The following is a 21,681-nucleotide window of genomic DNA, read 5'->3' on the forward strand; positions in this document are numbered from 1 at the left end:
CCATTCAATATCACAGTAATCCAAGTCTATGCCCCGACTGGTAATGCTGAAGCAGCTGAAGTTGAATGGTGCTGTGAAGACCTACAATACCTTTTAGAAATAACACCCAAAAAAGATACCCTTTTCATTATAGGGGACAGGAATGCAAAAGTAGGAAGTCAAGAAACACCTGGAGTAACAGGCAAATTTGGCCTTGGAGTACAAAATGAAGTAGGGCAAAGGCTCATAGAGCTTTGCCAAAGGAATGCACTGATCATAGCAAACATCCTCTTCCAAGAACACAAGAGAAGACTCTACACGTGGACATCACCAGATGGTCAACACCAAAATAAGACTGATTATATTCTCTACAGTCAAAGATGGAGAAGCTCTATACAGTCAGAAAAAACAAGACCAGGAGCTGACTATGGCTTAGATTATGAACTCCTTACTGTCAAATTCAGATTTAAACTTTAGAAGGTAGGAAAAACCACTAGACCATTCAGGTATGAGCTAAATCAGATCCCTTACGACTGTACAGTGGAAGTGGGAAATAGATTTAAGGGACTAGATCTGATAAGAGTGCCTGATGAACTATGGATGGAGGTTCGTGACACTGTACAGGAGACAGGGATCAAGACCATCCTCAAGAAAAAGAAATGCAAAAAAGCAAAATGGCTCTTTGAGGAGCCTTACAAATAGCTGTGAAAAGGAGAGAAGCAAAAAACAAAGGAGAAAAGGAAAGATATATCCATTTGAATGCAGAGTTCCAAAGAATAGCAAGGAGAGATAAGAAAGCCTTCCTCAGCAATCAGTGCAAAGAAATAGAGGAAAACAATAGAGTGGGAAAGACTAGAGATCTCGTCAAGAAAATTAGAGATACCAAGGGAACATTTCATGCAAAGATGGGCTTAATAAAGGACACAAATGGTATGCTTCTAAAAGAAGCAGAAGATACTTAAAAGAGGCCGCAAGAATACACAGAACTGTACAAAATAGATCTTCACGACCCAGATGATCAGAATGGTGTGATCACTCACCTAGAGCCAGACATCCTGGAATGTGAAGTGAAGTGGGCTTTAGGAAGCATCACTATGAACAAATCTAGTGGAGGTGATGGAATTCCAGTTGAGCTATTTCAAATCCTGAAAGATGATGCTGTGAATGTGCTGCACTCAATATGCCAGCAAATTTGGAAAACTCAGCAGTGGCTATGGGACTGAAAAAGGTCAGTTTTCATTCCAATCCCTAAGAAAGGCAATGCCAAAGAATGCTGAAACTACCACACAATTGCACTCATCTCACACGCTAGTAAAGTAATGCTCAAAATTCTCCAAGTCAGGCTTCAACAATATGTGAACCATGAACTTCCAGATATTCAAGCTGGTTTTAGAAAAGGCAGAGGAACCAGAGATCAAATTGCCAATATCCGCTGGATCATCAAAAAAGCAAGCGAGTTCCAGACAAACATCTATTTCTGCTCTATTGACTATGCCAAAGCCTTTGACTGTGTGGATCACAACAAACTGTGGAAAATTCTTCAAGAGATGGGAATACCAGACCATCTGACCTGCCTCTTGAGAAACCTGTATGCAGGTCAGGAAGCAACCGTTAAAATGACATGGACCAACAGACTGGTTCCAAATAGGAAAAGAAGTACATCAAGGCTGTATGGCTGTATATTGTCACCCTGCTTATTTAACTTATATGCAGAGTAATATCATGAGTAATGCCAGGCTGGATGAAGCACAAGCTGGAATCAAGACTGCTGGGAGAAATATCAATAATGTCAGATATGTATATGATGGAGAAGGCAATGGCACCCCACTCCAGTACTCTTGCCTGGAAAATCCCAGGGAAAATCTCCATGGATGGAGGAGGCTGGTAGGCTGCAATCCATGGGGTCGCTAAAAGTCGGACATGACTGAGCGACTTCACTTTCACTTTTCACTTTCCTGCATTGGAGAAGGAAATGGCAACCCACTCCAGTGTTCTTGCCTGGAGAATCCCAGGCATGGGGGAGCCTGGTGGGCTGCCGTCTATGGGGTCGCACAGAGTCGGACACAACTGAAGTGACTTAGCAGCAGCAGCATGCACATGACACTATCCTTATGGCAGAAAGTGAAGAAGAACTAAAGAGCCTCTTGATGAAAGTGAAACAGGAGAGTGAAAAAGTTGGCTTAAAGCTCAACATTCAGAAAATTAAAATCATGGTATCTGGTCCCATCACTTCATGGGAAATAGATGGGGAAACAGTGGCCAACTATTTTTTTGGGCTCCAAAATCACTGCAGATGGTGACTGAAGCCATGAAATTAAGACGCTTACTCCTTGGAAGGAAAGTTATGACCAACCTAGACAGCATATTAAAAAGTAGAGACATTACTTTGTCAACAAAGGTCCATCTAGTCAAGGCTATGGTTTTTCCCGTAGTCATGTATGGATGTGAGAGTTGGACTATAAAGAAAGCTGAGCACTGAAGAATTGATGCTTTTGAACTGTGGTGTTGGAGAAGACTTTTGAAAGTTCCTTGGACTGCAAGGAGATCCAACCAGTCCATCCTAAAGGAGATCAGTCCTGAATATTCATTGGAAGGACTGATGTTGAAGCTGAAACTCCAATACTTTGGCCACCTGATGCAAAGAACTGACTCATTTCAAAAGACCCTGATGCTGGGTATGATTGAAGGTGGGAGGATAAGGAGATGACAAAGGACAAGATGGTTGGATGGCATCACCGATTCAATGGAATGGACAGGGAGGCCTGGCATGCTGCGGGTCATGGGGTCGCAAAGAGTAGGACATGACTGAGCGACTGAACTGAACTGGTATTTTTCAAACAATTACTTTGGACTTGATATTGTCAGGAGGCATGCGAAATGTAAGAAACATAGTCCTTACTTTGAAGAACTTTGGAAACAAAATACACATTGAATTTTTTTGTCTTTTTAAACTCAGATTTATAAATATTCTTATGCATATGTAAACAGTCTTTCCCTTTATTTAAAGAGTAAACAGGGCAATTCCAAGGCAAAAGGAACCTTGTACACCTGGTCATTATGGTTATAACCAACTGGGCCCGGGGTCTAAACTAAAATTACTGATATACTCCAGGATAATGGTTCCCAAGACTGACAGAGTTTAGGAACACTTTGGGGAGAAGGAATCTAGAATCCCAACTCAGAAGTACTGAGACAGAATTTTGGGGGACCAGGCATGGTGCTCCGTATGTTCTGTAAGCCTCCCCAGATAAGTGTAATACACAGCCACAACCTATTTACAATTACGTGGGTTTTCCAGACCTCTTCATATTCAACTTCAAGTCATTAAATTGGAGCTAATCTTTTCATTTGTCTACAAACGTCCAATAGTCTCTTACTTAAATGTCAATTCAAAAACAGAGCCTCCGCTGTCATTGCAAATTGCAAGAGTTGGATCATCTGTAAACTAAACAGAGAAGGAATTTATTTTAACAATTTTAAAAAAACCAGTCAAATGTTAAAAAGGGGAAAATTTATAAAATTTTAAAAATACAAGACAAACACATTTAATAGCATTTGAAATCACCTAGACTGACCTTATTACTCTAATACAAACTTACCCATATTTAGAATAAAAATGGTTCAATATCATTAAAAACTGAGACTTTAAAGAAGTAAAACCTTCTCAAAAGGATAAAAGAAAAATACAAATTATGATTCATAAAAGCCCTAAACTTATCTACTTGGGTTCTTATATTAACTTTTTCAAACTTGCTATTAAGCTGAACAGGATACTTTGGATATACTTACAGCTGCCTAGCTCTCAAGAATAAAGACACAATAAAAGATATTTGATGTCTTTGGGAAGTAAGCTTGTTAGAATATGTTTTCTGAATAACTGAAGAGTTAATCTACTATATTTAAAAACAGTTTAACTTTTTATGCAACTCTTCCTAAAATGTGCTGCCCCTTCAGTCTTCTTCAATAAAGTATACTTTAGTTACTATTATCCACCCTGGAAAACTCAATAAATAATGTTCACAATGAGAGACTGTCCTAAGGGCTGATGTGGCCTGGCAGATGTGCATGCCAATAGATACAAAATTGAATAACTTAATTTATATCACTTCCAGTGACTAGTCTCCCTAACCCCAAAGGTTGTAAAACCATCCTAACTGGCATGCCTTTGGACTCTTCCAGAATGGCTGAGGTACAGGAGGCCACTATGAAATGCATCTTCTTCAACCACACACAAGCAAAGTACAGAAGTCCTACACCATGGTTCTCAAAGGCCTAGCTGAGCAGTTGCAAAAGTGGAGTGTAGAGAAAAATAACAGCATTCATAATTTTTATCTTCTACATTCTGAGTATGTGTTTTATGATATACTTAAATTTAGTACAGTAGCACACTTAATTTTAAATATTATATATATATATATACACACACACACAGAGACATGTATGTGTGTGTGTGTGTGTGTGTGTGTATGAATTAAAGCCCAAATTATTATTGATGGGATGTGTACGGTTAAGTTTGGAGAATAATGAGTGAGAGGTTGACAGCATAAGAAGCCTTTGCCAAAAGCGGGCCCCAGAATTTCTGAGAAGCGTCTATACTTGTAGCATTGCCAAGCAACGCAAGTGTGCTTTCAATGTCAGCTACATTCTTCTGCTTTTATTTCTTCTGCCTTTTTCTCTCTGTCTTTACCTCTTCTGTTTCTTATTGTTTCTCCCAAAGATTTTGCTTTTTTCTGCAAATGGATTGGATTTTCATAAACCACCAAACATTTATTGAGCAACTACTACATGTAACACACAAAAATAAAAGAGAAACAGATCCTGGTTTCAAAGACCTTAATCTATTAAAGGAGGTAAGACATAAACAACAACATATTAGAAGTTGGCTCATGCCGTATGAAAACAGGTCAAGATAAACTGCCATGATGTTCAGAAAGAGGAGAAATTCTCTCTACTTTTACTTGTCTTGGTTGTTTTCATTGTTACTAAATGCTTCAATGCTGCTTTGTCACAAAAGACTTTTTACGTAACTAACTGAGATGCAGACACATAAACTCCAGATGCTCCCAGACTTTAAAAAGCATATGTATGGATAAGAGAGGTCTGCACAGCTAACTAACTAAACATGTACATGATTAAAATCCAGAAGATCTGATTTTAGACTTCTCTAGTTATAATCCTGTATGTTTTACACTTCTGAACGTGGACTTGACAGCAGATAAAAACCAAGGTTCATACTGTATTTATAAATTAAATGTTACCTAAGGTGGTTTATTTTTTTCAGGCATGTAAGGAGAAAGTCAAGATTCGAACCTTGATGCTTTTCCTTTGGAGGCCTGAAAGAAAATAAACCAAGAAATTTGTTTCTAAACATAATGCAAACCTTGGTTCTTTCACAACCAGTGCCTTGAACTTCAAGTAATTCCCAACAAAGTGTGACAGGGCACACCACCCCAGCAGTAAAATCCTGGTGGACTAAGCAAAAAGTAAAAAGACCTTTTAAAATCTGCACGGAGTTTTCAGCAGGGTACTGCCTGTCTTTGCTGCCAACCTTTCGTCTAGGATCACTTCAGTTTACTCTCTTTCCTGCTGTATCTACTAGACGTCAATACAACTTATAGCTGAATGTTACCATGATAGCCTATCTCTGGATTTTACTTGGGAAAACATCTTGTTGGGCCAGTCACATAAAAGACAGTTCACTTTCAAGGATTCTGTTTATAAAGAAATCTACTTTAAAATGGATACAAGGGCATAATAATAAAGATTATTAGAAAAAGAAAATAAGAACTGTACCTTAATATGTAATATTGCTGTTCCCGGAGGATGAGCATCTGTTATTGATCTTAGAAGCTTTCCACTGGCCAAATCCCACATAGTGATCTATAAGACAACTAAATGCTTTAAAAACAAATTTATTGCTCTTTTTTGGACTTAAGTATCTTGGCTTTTGGCTGAAATAATCTATTCCTGGCCTATAAACATTGCAGACAAAGAACTATAAAGTTAAAACATAACTAAAGGTTGCAGATCCGCTGAAGCATGGGGCCCTTTTCCATCTTCATCCTCCCCTCATCCTACCCAGTCTACTTTTCCCTTCAGATTTTAAATCTTATTCTTTTACTGAGAGGTAAAAGAGATTTATTTAATGAGTCAATCTCTTTAGCACTGGTAAAAATTATCAAAAGGGCTTATTGCCAAACTAATTAGTGACATGTAAGTCAGAAGAAGAAAAGAAACAAAACTTACTGCCCAGTTTCAGAAGTAAAAACAAATACCAAATTTGTGTCCAGGGACACAGTTACAAAGCAAAATATATACTGTACTTAAAAATCAACAACAATCATCCTCACGACAGAAAGAAAGATATACAGGTCTATCTTGGGCTTCCCTGGTGGCTTAGAGGGTAAAGCATCTGCCTGCAATGCAGGAGACCCAGGTTCAATCCCTAGGTCGGGAGGATCCCCTGGAGAAGGAAATGGCAACCCACTCCAGTATTCTTGCCTGGAAAATCCAATGGACAGAGGAACCTGGTAGGTTATAGTCCATGGGGCCTCAAAGTGTCGGACACAACTGAGCGACTTCACTTCACTTCACTTCACAGAAAGAAAGTACATTTTGTATAATGGCCTGGTTGGTTTATAAAAGCTATTTGCGTATAGGGACATATGAATTGAGATATTAAAAATCATAGACTCTGGCTCAGTCAGTAACTTAATTTAAAAATTTAGACAAAAGTCAGACCAAGCAAATTCAGGTTAGCTCTACATATAGACATATCACTTTATAACATGTTTTTGTCTTCAAGATACTGACCTAGAGATAACAGGTTTAATTCATTTCACACTGTCTTATAGGTAAAATAAAGTTTCTATTTACCTGTCCCTTAGCAAAGCCACAGAGAAGTCTTGAGCAGTCATTGTTGATACTGAGGGCAGAGATAGCTCCATACTGACCTCCAACACTAGTGCTACCCAAGCAGAGTCGCAAAGCTTGATTCTGATCTAAAGAAAGCAATTGATAAATCAAGCGAAAGAAATAAAGGTTTGACTAAGTATGTACATAGCACAGGCTTGTTTTCAAACACTTTGAGGTAGTAAGAATCAAAAGAATCAAACAAAGTTACGTTCATCTTCAAATACATTTATTGAGCAACTACTAGACAGTGGGCATTGAATTAGACACTAAGAATGCAGAAAAACGGTAACTACAAGGAAGCATAATACAAAACTTGCTCATGTTAAAAAGAAAATACTAAGAAAACTGTATCTCTTGGAACAACCAACTAACTTTCATTCTAGAACCATATTTTTTGCTATTTTTAGAATGCAAGATACATGAAATACCACCTTTTACAGTACATTTAAAACTTCAAAAATCAAAATTTATTTACAGTTTGGCTACAATTTTCATTTATATTATCCCTGAAGATTTACCAGGCAAATGAACAGAATAAATAAAATCATAGGGTATGTTTAAACAACTTAAGGAAATTCTTTTCAAGCATCAACAGCTGATACGCTAAAAGCAAATAATTCAAATCTCTACTAAATAAAGTTACTAAAAGGCAAAGATTCTGCCGTAATCACCTCTGATTTCTCTAGGAAGCATTTGGATATTACTAAACTTTATTATCTAATAAGTAGAAGAAATTCTTCTAGGGCTTCTCCTAGGCAGTGCTTATATTATATAGAGCTCATTACTGTACCCACTTGAAAACAATAAAATAAAAATTTTAAACATAAAGATCATGAGAGAATTAACATCCCCAGAATGCCTAGGGCAGTGCCTTGCACACAGAATGCATCTGACAATCATCTTAATAGATGCCATATTTGCAAATCTTCCTCCCATAAAGGTAAGCCCAGTTATCATCAGAAAGAGCCTAAAGACATTCATTCCCAAATGCATGGAATAATACTAAGTAAGCTCTTTTGCCCATACAAAGTGAATACTGTAAGAATATTTTTCTATGTTCACAAGCAGGCTCAAATAGCAATCCCCACCTCCCCAGGAGTTCTGACACAATTAATGTCAGAATTAATTGTCTCAGTTTTGACATAATTAGTGGCTGTATCCAGCACACAGAAAATATTTGATGTTTTATGATGTCACTTTAGATCTTAGCCTTCCAAGATGAACATTTGAAAAGGAATAAAATTCATAATATACAAGGTGTGATGTACTTTAAAAGTCCTATGTTTATTCACATCTATATTAATCACAAGAACAGATTTTTTCCTTATTTCTTTCCATCCTTACATACATTTTCCTCCCTTTTCCAGTTTAATCCAAACTGTTGTAATTGCCTTTTTCCTGACTCTAAATATGATATCACATTTTACTTTGCTCTACTGAATTGCATGCCTAACAGTGTTTTCCATGATCCTTATTTTGTCAGGGCTATGTTATACAGTTAGTAGATGATCCTTACACCCTGTTCTGCAAATTGTCAAGATTCATTGGTTGGGCAACAGTGTTGTATACATACTACCACTGTGGGTCATGTGAGTAGTCCAACGAATGGACTGAAAAAGTTAGAGGACAAAGACAGAAATTCTGCACCAGCCTCAAAAAGTCCATTTAGCCTGGTTGTCTGCCCTCTAGGCAAGAGTAGTGTCGGAATAGTCTCTGCTTTGATATCCAAACTACACAGTTCTGATCGACCAGTACTTAAAGACACTAACTATTGCTTTAACAAAGTCCTTACTTTAAATTTGAGTATTTAAGTACTCTTATAACTCAGGGATCACCAACTCAACAGACATGAGTTTGAGTAAACTCAGGGAGTTGGTGATGGACAGGAAGGCCTGGCGTACTGCAGTCCATGGGGTCACAAAGAGTCGAACACGACTGAGCGACTAAACTGAACTGAACTGATAACTCAGGGAGAGTAAGCACAGGAGAATTTAAGGAGTATGACAAAATAGAGAATAAGGGTACCATTAAGAAAAAGGAAGTAAAGAGGGGAGGAAAAAGACACAACTAACCTCTACATTAAAAACCCAGACATGATTCTTCTTCTGACTGTGTACTAAAAACTAGCTAAGACAGGGACCAAATTATCAACAGTGGTCACTCGTAAAATATGTACTAAATTTATATCCCATAGGACTCTGTTAATGAAGACTGTCAATGTTTTCCCCTTGACTTTTACAATGTATTCATTATCTTTATAATGTCCCTTTATAAGGTAGCACGGCTGTGAGGTAATGGACAGTGCCTAAAACATAATATTGTTTAACTCCACAAAGATACTTATCAATTCGTATTGGTGTCATTATACATTCTGTATTTATGGTGCCATATGAATAAACCTATACAATTTAAACAAATCAGAAAAGACAGAATTTCTGTGGAAAGAAGAAAGCAGGGTCTTACTGAAGAGGTTTCTTCTACTAGAGCATTCTGTAGTCCAGATTTTTCTAGACTATTCTGGGGAAAGGTACTCGGTGAAGACAAACATAAAACCTCTTTCAAACAATTTATAAAGTTACACAGAAGGAACAAAAAGGACCTGAACAGCAGTAAGAAAGGTGAAAATCAGAGCTTTCCATGTTCTACTCCTCCAAGGGGGCTCTTGATTTGGGGGGGGGGGGGAATGAGACTATCATTTTTCCTATAAGCTTCACAGAGTTGGTACAGAGCTTAAATTTTGTAAATGCCTATGAAAAATATGAAAGCTATCCAATGATACACATGCAAAGAATTATTTTAATAATACGTAGCTTATCAATTAAGAGAACTCAAAGCCCAGATACCACAAAAAGCACATCTAAATTGACAGTGCAATGCATTACATCTATTTCTTTATTAGTATATCTTTCAAAATACACTTTACTTAGGGTTGATCCCAGCATATTCTAGGCTTAAGAGTAATGGACTAAGTAACAAAGAAAAGCCATAAATAACATATAAAGTCTACAATAGCCATAAAATCTAAATTTGAACATACTTCAAGAATTTCTGCTCTTTCCACATACCAAAATTAACCTAATGTTCTATTTCTTCACCCCAAATTTAACTACACCCTAAAGACCATCGAAGAAGGAAATACCTAGATCCTAGAAAGAATCGAAATCAAATTATATGCATAGAGCTCTACTTTTATCACCAGTATTCACCATTCTTCAATACTACTCCTTTGTGCACATTAAAATATTCTCTATGACCAAAGAAGAAGAAGAAAAGAGAGATTAGGAAACACTTTTCATCAATGATCATAAAGCAGCAGAAGCACTTTATCTGACCACCATCTAACACACACAGAATTAAAGCTCTCCATTCCCTCTTTAACCTTACTGACTAAAGCCCAGGATACACTGACTCCCCACAGATAACTGGCTATTTTCTAGAATGCAGATGCTTAGGAAGAGTCAACTGTTTTCATTTCCAAATCTGTTCATGCCACTATAAATACTACTGCACTTAAAAAAACATTAAACAATATGTCAACTAATGAAATAGAGTGCAAAAGAGCAAGCTGCTGTTTCTATGACAGCTAAATGGATGTTTTAGAAAAACTTGGTAAAGATGAGTTGCTCTAAATAACTGTCATGAAGTAAGGTATGGACAAGATAACTGCAGAAAACTGGAAAGTTCTATGAAAATCTAAAATTTTGCACACCTCAAGTGATTCACAGGTACCCAAGCTTTTACCTCTTTTGTTTAATTAAAAGTACAAATTTTGCATGACCTATCATTGATGTAGCTTGTGCCAGAAAAGGATGCTGCAGACCTCCAACTGGCAGAAAAAAACTCAGTTTTGGACTGTATCAAAAGATTAGGGGGGAAATGAATATTTATTTTCATTTAAAATAAAATATTGAAGGTATACATATATTTGTAATTTTTAACAATTCTCTAACCAATTTCAATTAGCTGGTTCTTTTCAATAAGCATTTCATAACAGGGTGTCAACTGTAATTGATAACATTCTCCTTCAACAATAAAAAGGTCAAAAGAAAAAGAGTCACTCATGCACATCAAAATTACTATACCTTTTCCTTTGAATCCATGGAGAAAAGATCAAAAGAAAGAGAAAAGCAAGAAATCAGTTCAAAAGTTCAGAGAAAAGACAGGTAAGATTTCAAGAGTATAAGTGGTAAACTTTACTTACCTGTGAGAATGATACTAAATGTGATTAAATGATATGTCTAGCATTTATATTTAGGTATTGGTTATGGAAATAGAAAAAATTCATAATATCCAAATTTTAGCATAGTAAATCCAAGTCCATTAAATTTGATAAAACAATTTCAAAAAGATAATCCATTAAGGTATACTAACAACTCAAAAAAATGAAAGACTAAAGGGCCTTAGGATAGGGATATATCTCTAGTAAGAGTCAGATTTTTGAGATCCTATAATTAGGTAAGAACCAAGATACATAACAAATACCACATACCTTTACTTCCTTAAGAATAGGAATTCTACATCGTGCTTAAGAAACTTACAATGATTACTATTCTAATGACCCAGGCCTTCATTCCAAAGAGACTCTAATGGTACTTAAACAAGTTCTTCCTGCTGCACTTTTTCCTATGATCAACAAAGATGTTTAAAAGATCAGATTTAACCCAGACCTCAAATCTAGACACTTCTTAGCATTATTACTCTGCCATTTGTTCCTGACTTTCAAGCAAATTTTAATCCATTTGTTAAAACTCATTGTCCAGATATCTGATTCCTACAAAAATAATGAGTAAAATTTACTAACTGCATGATTAAAAATCCAAACCATAACTAGAATGTTATGATTCTTTCTCAAAATGTTCATTATGGCATACTTTCTTTTTCATGAGACTTTAATGAAAGATTACTGTTTCATCAAATCCACAAGAAAGTTGCTTGGGTCTATAAAAAATCAGAAAGCAGCCCCAAGGAAATTGAGACAGCAATGAAAGACACTGTACTGTTCTCCCCTGTTAGTTTTTTATTTTAAAAGACTTCATTTTAATTTGTTGCAGTGAATTCTACATGGGTTTGATTATAAGCAGCCACATATTCTTAGAACCTTGGGGGGTAAGGAAGAGATATTAAAGCAGAGAGAGTTGAGAGTGAGTACTGGTAAGGGGGAACAAAAATAAACATGTTCTGCTGATAGATAAACATATGCATTATAGTCTATCCTTGTTCATCTTAGTTCTTGCATTCTTTCCTTTTTGTATCTTGGAATTCGCCTCCATTTCTCTCAGAACAGGTGAACAACTTGGAGGAGTGGAAACATACTAATCTTGGGATTCAGTATACTTTGATTTTGAATTTGGCTTTGTACATGTCACTTAACCTCTCTCCAGTTCTCAAACACCTCATATGTAAATAAGGTGACTAACTAAAAGTCCTTTCAATATTCTTTCCCAAAATTCTATCAATCTAATACCAACCCTGCCCTCATAGGAAAACAAGCATTCTTATACCTGATAGGAGAGCAAGTTGGTAAAACTTCCTAGGAGGCAGTTAGGCAATATACATCAGAAACATTTAAAATGTTCATACCCTGACATAAGCAAGTCCACTTTTAGGAATTTGTCTGAAAGAAGTAATCATGTGCACAAAAAACTGCAGTTACAAAGATGGTCATCACTCTATTTTTTTGTTTAGAAACAACCTAAATGTCTTATAGAAGAAAATGATTGATTAAATGGTGAATCCATTTAACAGGATACATGTAGCCATTAAAAATGATGTTACACAGAAACAGACTCACACAGAAAACAAACTAATGGTTACTAAAGGAGAGGGATAAATTAATAGATACAAACCACTATATATAAAATAGATAAACAACACAATCCTGTATATCACAGGGAACTATATTCAATATCCTGTAATAAACCACAATGGAAAAGAATATGAAAAAGAATATATATGTGTGTGTGTGTGGGTGGGCATGTGTATATATATACACACACATGAACTGTATCACTTTGATGTACACCAGAAACTAAACACAACACTGTAAATCAACCATACTTAAATTTAAAACAAAAAAGCTGATAAAACAGGAAAAAAGATACTACACATGATTTTAATAATTATATAGAAAAATGTTCATTATAATGAAAAAGCAGGTTACAAATTAACATGATCCAATTTGGAGAGTGCACATATGTATACACATATGTACAGGACAAAAGATTTCAAGGTCATATAGAAATGTTAGGAATTACTTCTGGATGGCAGATTTTGGTGTATCTTCAATTTTTTGCTCATCTAAATTTATTATGAACACATATTATGGAATAAGAGAAATAATTAAAGAATCAATTCTAAAGTTCTCTCTAGAGAATTGTATTTTTTGTTTCCATTCTTCTCATCCCCAGACAATAATTTGTATCCATCACCTTTGAAAAGACTAGATGTTAAAATCACATGATGAACAGGCTTCTGGTATAATGGAAAACTTGGAAGTCAAATTATTCAAAAACAAGGGAAAATTACTAGTTATTCAATCATGATAAAGATGCAAGGACCACAAAGATCAAATTATGGTTCTGCTATTAAAGTGTTCCCAGGTATTCCATAAATAATATTCTGTAGCATCCTTACTAAAATACAGTGTCATCCGGAATTCCATTTGAGAGAGTTCCAAAAGCTTTAAAATCAGTGAGAACACTAAAAATGACAGGAAAACATTTTCTAGTAGTATTTAAACAGAACAAAATGTTTTGCTCATAGTTTGGGGGCAAAAGCAAAGAAAGATGAAAATCAGAGTTATTTAGTCTCACGGAGGAAAAAAAAATGAAAAAAAAAACTTAGGATTATCACGTACTATAAAAATAAAACTAACGAAGTTCTCATCTCAACCCAAAAAATAAAGTGATTATAGGCTAAAAAACTTTCAGTTTAGAGGGATTTACAATGTAAATGAAAAAACCTTACTATCAGTTAAGAGTTACTGAAAATTACTGAGAAAGCCTGGAAATCTTTCCCTGATGATCTTTTCAAATACTTACTACTCAGATATGATTTAGAATAAAAAAATTACCACCACCACAAACCAGAGGCAGACAAAATGACAAACCCTGTTGCTCTCAACTTTACATTCTTTTTGTCTAGGTCTGCAGAGAGTCAAATGGTGTATGATATGATATAATAGCTTATAAATTCATAAAGAAGAAAATAAACTTGCAATGAGCAACAAAATGAAGCTGAGTCAAGCACTTTTTAACTATAAAAATGCTGACTGCTACTCTTCAAGTTTTTCTGGCATTTTTCAGAAAAATAAAGTTTACTATAAAAACTGTGATTAAGAGATATTATCTTTTAAAAAACTCAAATACTTAATATTTAAAATAAGCAGCTAGAAAATTTACCAAATATTAAGGCCAATCCATGAGATGTACCCACTGCTATCAAACTGGATACTGCCTGAGAACAAAAGAGAAGATTATATTTTAAAACATTATATCAAGGATCTTGAAATAATCAGAATTAAATTTGTTGGTCTTCTTTCCTCTAGACACCAGATAACACACCAACTATTATAAATAAGGAAAATTTCATCTAGGAGGCAAAATGCAAGATAAAACTCAGAACATCTTATTTCTTGGCATCCCTCTAAATTTATTCTAAGGGTAACAATACTAAAATATCATATGTTCAACATTATAGGCAAAAACATGCCACTTAACTTCCCCTAAAGCAATTTAAAATAAAAAAAGTTCAAGTTTCCAGACAAAGTAAAGGCACTTATGCTACCTAACCAAGAGCCTCCTATGAAGTGTGGGAAAAGAACAGGAAAGACCTTCCCCAGCTCATTCACAAGAGCCAAAAGGCGCCAGAAATACTCAAAACTCAGCCCACTTCCCTCACCAATTGACTAACTAATAAGAGAGCTACAGGAGGCAGCTGGAAATAGTTGAAAATAGAAAAGAGGGCACTAGTGTGCTTTCAATATCCCCCAGTTCTCTATAATCACCCCCACAGATTTACTATTTGGCAAGCTTGGCAATGGAGTTCAGAGCTGTTAAATGTACTATTTACCACAAAGTGATTTTACCGAACACTGTTTCCACTCCCTATAACCAAAAGGAGGTCAAGTCACAGAAGGAGCAAATGTACTGGGCAGGATAGTACCACATAAAATAAATCTGGAAATGGGCTAATCAGTATCCATTATATGCATCTCAAAAAACAAAACTGAAGAGTAACAATACACTAGAAAGAGAATATTCAACACGACTAAATTTTAAATGATTACTGGCAGTAAATGACATATGAATTTATCCTTGTAAAATGTATGTAATAACTGAGTATCAGAAGAATAAATCTAAGAAAACCTGGTAATAGAAAGGTTACTTTTAAAAGATTATTTAAAGTATACTTACAATTGCTGTAGGCAAGCCAGCATCTACTTTGTCCTAAATAAAATTTAAAAAAAAAGTATTTGAAAAGATATTTCCACTTTTAAACAAAAAAATGGTATAAGGCCCTCTCTTTACATATATGATTCAGACAAGAGGGGGAACCATCACTTTTGCCCCCAACTACAGAATTTTAGCACTGATGTTACAGCTTAGGATAGTGACTCTCAAAAGTCAAGGAGCATCAGAATCACCTGGAATATCTGTTAAAATGCAGATCCCTAGCTACACTGCTAGAACTAGATTTCAAGTCAGTAGGTCTGGGATAGTGCCCAGGAATCTGCTTTTTCTTAGGAAATTTTTATGCAATGGACACATTTTACAAAATCACTATCTTAAGGTATCTCCATTATCTTAGGTGATCATAAAATGATAAATACACTTTAAAGTTAATCTGAGTCGATTTTAAATATAATCCCATGTCATATTACTTTGAGGAGGATTCCAAAACAACAAAGTTCACAACTCCAAAAGTTTCATCTCTCCTAAGTGTTCTCCAGGCATAGACTACAAGGCTATGATGGTCAACACCACAGGAAGCCCTAATAACATCACTATCCACATGGCTGAAGGCATTACTAAACAGCCATTCAGAGGAGATACCCCAAAATATAACTAGCTTTACATGTTAATAAACCAACCATCACAGAAAAGCATACAATTTAAATTGAGCTGGTAATCCAAAATTAGAAAAACAAAGTATGAAGACTGTCACAAGAAAAGCAGTTTTCATTTTAACATACCAAAGGAGCTCAGCCATGGCAATGAAATAAGAACAGAATGCAAACACTCTGGGATTTATTAGAATTTTTCCCTCCTCTTCAAGAGAAAAGAGAAACCCTTTTAAATAACAGATTTATCTAATCATTGTTCAATGTCTGAGTTTTAGTTCAGTCTCCATTATTCAAAATATTTTTAAAACTGCACAGGTGGGTCAAATGACTGTTCTGGTTCATCTTGATTTTGAAAGGAATGAATTTCATCACCTACATAAGGATTAAATTCAGAAAACGTCATGGAAATGTAATCCTCAACAGGTGGTTCCCATTCTAGCAAATATGAGTTACTCTCCACCTAAAAGAGGAAGGACAATTGCCCAGGTTTCCCCCATTGCTTGCTTATCTCTCTATTTAAATTGACTTCATGATATATGAGCTGGGCCGGGGTATACCAAATGCCGAGAGAGAACACTTTTTCCTTTTTTTTTTTTTTTTCACTTTTTCCTTTTTTGTTGTTTTTGGGGTTTTTTTGTTTGTTTGTTCTGGTTTTTTTGCATGGGGCGGGGAGGGTGGTCTGCAACAAGAGCTTTCACTGATAAACCTAAAACTTACAATGTGGCTATGGTGTCATGATCCACTTCTCTATCAATCTCTTACCCTCATAAAAAATAAAACTTTGTCCAAACTGAATATGCAAAACACTAATTAAACTCCATGAAAAGAACATAAAAACATATCAAAGTTCCTGGGATATGAATCACGATTCATATCAACATCATTATTATTACTATTACTTATATAATCTATATATTTGAATTCAGAAAACCAAAACCGAAAGACTACGTAAAACTATAAGCCTTGAGGCCAAAGGAAAATTTGATAAACATACCAGAATCAGCATCTATTGTCTTAATGGACTATTAAATATTTTTGTACTAATCCAGTGCTCCAAACCATTTTCAAAACAGACACAGATACTCTGTTCCAGCCATTACACACTGGCCACTTTCACCAATACCACCCCCATTTCACAACAAAAGCAGCACTAGACTTGGAGCCAAAAACCCCTAATTTTGAGTAATTGCTCTGCTATCTCCTAACCCAATGATGTAAGACAAGTTAATATCACCTCTGAGTCTGTCTTCTCATTTGTAAAATAGGATACGGCTTTCCCTACTTTCAAAGTTGTGAGAGTATATGAAGTAAGGTACATGAAAAGACTTTTGTGAATTATAAAAACATCACTCAGTTGTAAAAGATTCTGATCAATCATTCCTCCATATGAAAACACTAAAAAAAAAAAAATCGCTCTACCTCAACCAAATACACAAGATGGCAACTAAACTGAAAAGGAATTTAAAGAAAAGGCAGATAGTGTTTCTTTTAGGCTTGCTGCCATATTTCATTTAGGCACACCCGAGACTCCGGGCAGACCTTTATTTCATGGCTGCACTAATTTCTATGTCAAGATGTGTAGCTATGTCTTATGAGTCAAAAATAATCACACAAAACCCATGAAAGCCAGATTCTGTTTTTCTTAAGCCTCGGGCCAAGAGAAGTGCTGTGCTTTGTTTTATGCTCATTCCTGCTTCATTATGCCATTGCAGGTTATAAAGCTGGGGGAAGAGAACAAAATACTTACAGCTGCAGACACTATCTGGGCAGAAATTCCCTTCAAAAGTGAATGTCGCATAACTGATCCATGGAGTGAAAAAGAATCAGGTAATTTCTTCTTTCTTTAAGGAAAAAAAAAAAGGAAAACATTTAAGAACAGAAAATAAAAACTGAAAAGGCAAGGTCTTTAAAGCTTTGAAAGAAGAAAAAGTAAATAAAAACAAGAAAAGCAGAAAGCAATAATGTATTAATTTGTTAGCTCTGTTTTCTGAAGAGGTATAAAGTCTAACAGTCTCACATTAAAATGTTATACTAAATTCACCCTGAAACTCAGAGAAGCACAGCAGGAAAATGAATAAAGCCACCATCTCTTCTTCACAGATTCAACCTATTCCTTGCTCACCTTAATAACTACAGCGAAAGGCTCTGCTACTCATCAGAAGGTTGCCTATAGAGAAGCCCTGCTTACAGGTTTATATCACCTCTACCTGCCTTCCACCTTTGCAACCATTCTTGCCCTACTGTTGTCTGTAACGACCCTCTCATTTTCCCAACCAACTGCCTCAAATTTCCGACTCATTACTCATTCTCTGATGCTCCTACTAACAGCTCCTTTCACTTACCCTACTCATCACTGTACAAAAAATACTTCTTTAAGCTTTTACCAAACACTGAACACCTACTCCCACCTGGCTTTCATGACTAAAAGTATGTTCTGGGGATACAAATATAAAAAGCTCATAGTTTCCACTCTCGAGGATCTCATATCCTAGCTAGAGGGACTAATGAGTAACTCACTCAAATTAACGGATAAATGTTAGAAAAGAAAAATGAATAAAGCATGATAGAAACAAAATAAAGACTTTAATCCTGTTTATTAAGGGGATATCAGGGACAGTTATAGAAAAGAGAAGACATCTGATCTGACCTTGATGGATAACTAGGAGTCTGTCGGACCAAAAAAAAGCACAAGCAAAAATATGAAGATGTAATGGTGTACAGTGTGTGTGGGGAGTGTGAGTACACAAAAGGCATGGGCCAGGAGGCAGATGTGGGAGTGCTCTGCATTTACGTCAAAATAGTAAGCAGGCTTCAGACTGACACTATGCAAAGCAGTTCGGACATTACAATGTGGGCAAAAAGATGACACCACAGCTTTTAAGCAGGTAAATGACCAAACCATCAAAAACACTTAAGTACTGGGATTCCATACAAATTTCAGGACTGCTTTTCTGTGAAAAATGTCACTGAGATTCTGATAGGGACTGACCCAAATCTATACATAGGCAGGGGTAGTATGAACATTTTAATTAATCCATGAACATGGAAAGCTTTCCATCCATTTGTTTTCTTTAATTTACCAATGTCTTTATCTTTCAAGGTACAACTCTTTCACCTCCTTGTTCCAAAACGTCTTCCTAACTACTTCATTGCTTTTGATGCTGCTGTAAATGTGATTTTTATTATTTTTTATATATTTCATTGTTAGTTTATAGAAACACAACTGATCTCTATCAGCCAAAGTAATCTTAAGAAAAAAGTACAAAGCTGGAGGCATCACACCTTCTGATTTCCAACTATATTATAAGCTACAGTAACCAAAACAGTATGGTACTAACATTAAAAAAGACAAAGATCAATGACCAGAATAGAGAGCACAGAAATAACCACTTGCATATACAGTCAACTAACATTTGACAAAGGAGCCAAGAACACTCAATGAGGAGAGAATATTCTTTTCAACAAATGGTGCTAGGAAAACTGGGTAATCACATGCAGAAGAAGGAAAGCATCCCTCTGTCTTATACCACTCACAAAGATTAAATGGATTAAAGACTTAAACAGAAGACTTCAAACCACAAAACTCCTAGGAAAAAGCAAACAGAAAAGCCCCTGACAGTAGTACTGGCATAGATTTTTTTAGTTATGTACGACACCAAAAGCACAAGCAACAGAAGTGGATATACATATGCTCTATATAAGTATACATAAATAAATAGGACTACATCAAACTAAAAAGCCTCTGCACAGCTAAAGAAGCAATCAAAACATAAAAGGCAACTATGGAACACGGAAAAATATCTGCAAACCCTTAACCCCATAATAACCAATATATAAAAAGAACTCTCATAACTTGGGAGCAAGAAAACCAACGGGCAGAGGACCTAAATAGGTATTTTTTCAAGGAAGACATACAGATGGCCAATAGGTCCATGAAAAGGTGCTCAACATCACTAATTTTCAGGGAAATGCAAATGAAAACCACAATGAGATACCACCTCATACCCATTAGTATGGCTATTATCAAAACAACAAAAGATAGGTGTTGGTGGGGATCCAAATAAAAAGGAATCCCTGGCCACTGTTGGTAGGGATGTAAATGGTGCAGCCACTATGGAAAATAGCACGGAGGTCCCTCAAAAAATTAAAAATAGAACTACCATGTGATCCAGCAATCCCACTTCTGGGTTGTATACCCAAAAGAAACAAAATCACTACCTTTTAAAAAGCAACTCATAGAAACAGAGACTAGAATAGTGATATCCAGGGCCTGGGGGAAATACAGAGATTCTAGTCAAAGGATATAGACTTACAGTTTTTAGATGAATAAGTTCTGGAGATCTAATGTACAGGGTGACGACTATCGTTAACAACACTTATATACTTGAAAGTTACTAAGAAAGTAGATCTTAGATTTTCTGACTCCAGAAAAAAAATTGTAATTATGTGAGGTGATAAAGGTGTTAAGTAACCTTTCTGTGCTAATCATTTCATAATATACATATATCAAAGAATTATACTATATACATTAAATCTACACAGTACTGTATGTCAATTATATCTCAATAAAGCAGAACAAAGTTTAGTTGTAGAAGAAACTGACGAACAAGTTAATATACCCAGCCATGGCCCCTATTTCACAAGAGTTGACAACCTAAAGAATACAGCCCTGATACAGGCAAAATTTAAGAAGTTGAAGAAAAATACACCGACAAGTTATCAACATTAAAGTTACACATGAATTCAATAAAACATTTACATTATGCTTCCTCTACTTCTTTTTCCTTTTCATGTGCTCTCCAAGAATGTGGAAGGTGAAAGCAGCCAAAATGAAGCTATTTAGGGTTAGAAGTCTTTTTCCCAAATCTTAATCATCTTTGCAACTCTCCTCTGAACCCATTCCAAGGGAATGAAGAAATGCTGGAGCTGTCCTTAGACGGCGGGAGGAAGGTGGTGGAGGAAGGAGTGGAGGGAACAGAAGGCTGGTGAGGTGATTCCCACCACCTTTCCCACACATCTCCACATTTCCACCATGGACACTGCTCCAGGTCTGATGTGTGCACCCTCTAAAGGCTCTCCTGCTTCTGGGACTCCCTGGCTATATTTAGCTTCCTACTGGGGGCTTCCCAGGTGGGGCTAGTGGTAAAGCACCTGCCTGCCAATACAGGAGATGATCCCTGAGTCAGGAAAGATCCCTGGAGTAGGAAATGGCATGGCACTCCAGTATTCTTCCCTGAAAATTCCATGGACAGAGGAGCCTGGTGGGCTACAGTCCATGGGGCTGCAAAGAGTTGGACACAACTGAGTGACTGAGCACACACCCTGGAGGTGCAGAAGACTGACAGAGTATCCACCTTCTTATGCTCTCAACAGTATCAAAATCTTCAGGGTCTAACAAGCATTTTATTTCCACCTAAGTGCAATGGCACCCCACTCCAGTACTCCTGCCTGGAAAATCCCATGGATGGAGGAGCCTGGTGGGCTGCAGTCCATGGAGTAGCTACGAGTCGGACACGACTGAGCGACCTCACTTTCACTTTTCACTTTCACGCATTGGAGAAGGAAATGGCAACCCACTCCAGTGTTCTTGCCTGAGAATCCCAGGGACGGGGGAGCCTGGTGGGCTGCCATCTATGGGGTCGCACAGAGTCAGACACGACTGAAGTGACTTAGCAGCAGCAGCAGCAAGTGGCCTTCTACTTTCCATGCAGGGCTTCAGCAGA

General features: G+C 36.4%; 1 protein-coding gene across 7 annotated transcripts in view; it reads right to left on the minus strand.

Moving 5' to 3' along the window:
- VPS8 (VPS8 subunit of CORVET complex) overlaps positions 1-21,681 on the minus strand; it is a 291,235-nt gene that overhangs the window by 251,345 nt on the left and 18,209 nt on the right. For 4 of the 7 annotated variants that reach the window (XM_061413733.1, XM_061413742.1, XM_061413725.1 and 1 more), the window contains exons 5-10: positions 17,706-17,799; positions 15,309-15,341; positions 14,295-14,349; positions 6,856-6,980; positions 5,773-5,859; positions 3,357-3,424 (exon numbers count right to left, since the gene is read on the minus strand). In XM_061413733.1, the coding sequence (XP_061269717.1) occupies positions 3,357-3,424; positions 5,773-5,859; positions 6,856-6,980; positions 14,295-14,349; positions 15,309-15,341; positions 17,706-17,799 (462 nt within the window). Of the gene's footprint in view, positions 1-3,356; positions 3,425-5,237; positions 5,313-5,772; positions 5,860-6,855; positions 6,981-14,294; positions 14,350-15,308; positions 15,342-17,705; positions 17,800-21,681 lie in introns of those variants that run through there. The other 3 variants (XM_061413758.1, XM_061413765.1, XM_061413773.1) reach the window with 3 other exon arrangements.

This window comes from Bos javanicus, chromosome 1 (assembly GCF_032452875.1).
Source record: "Bos javanicus breed banteng chromosome 1, ARS-OSU_banteng_1.0, whole genome shotgun sequence".
NCBI classification, from domain to species: Eukaryota; Metazoa; Chordata; class Mammalia; order Artiodactyla; family Bovidae; genus Bos; species Bos javanicus.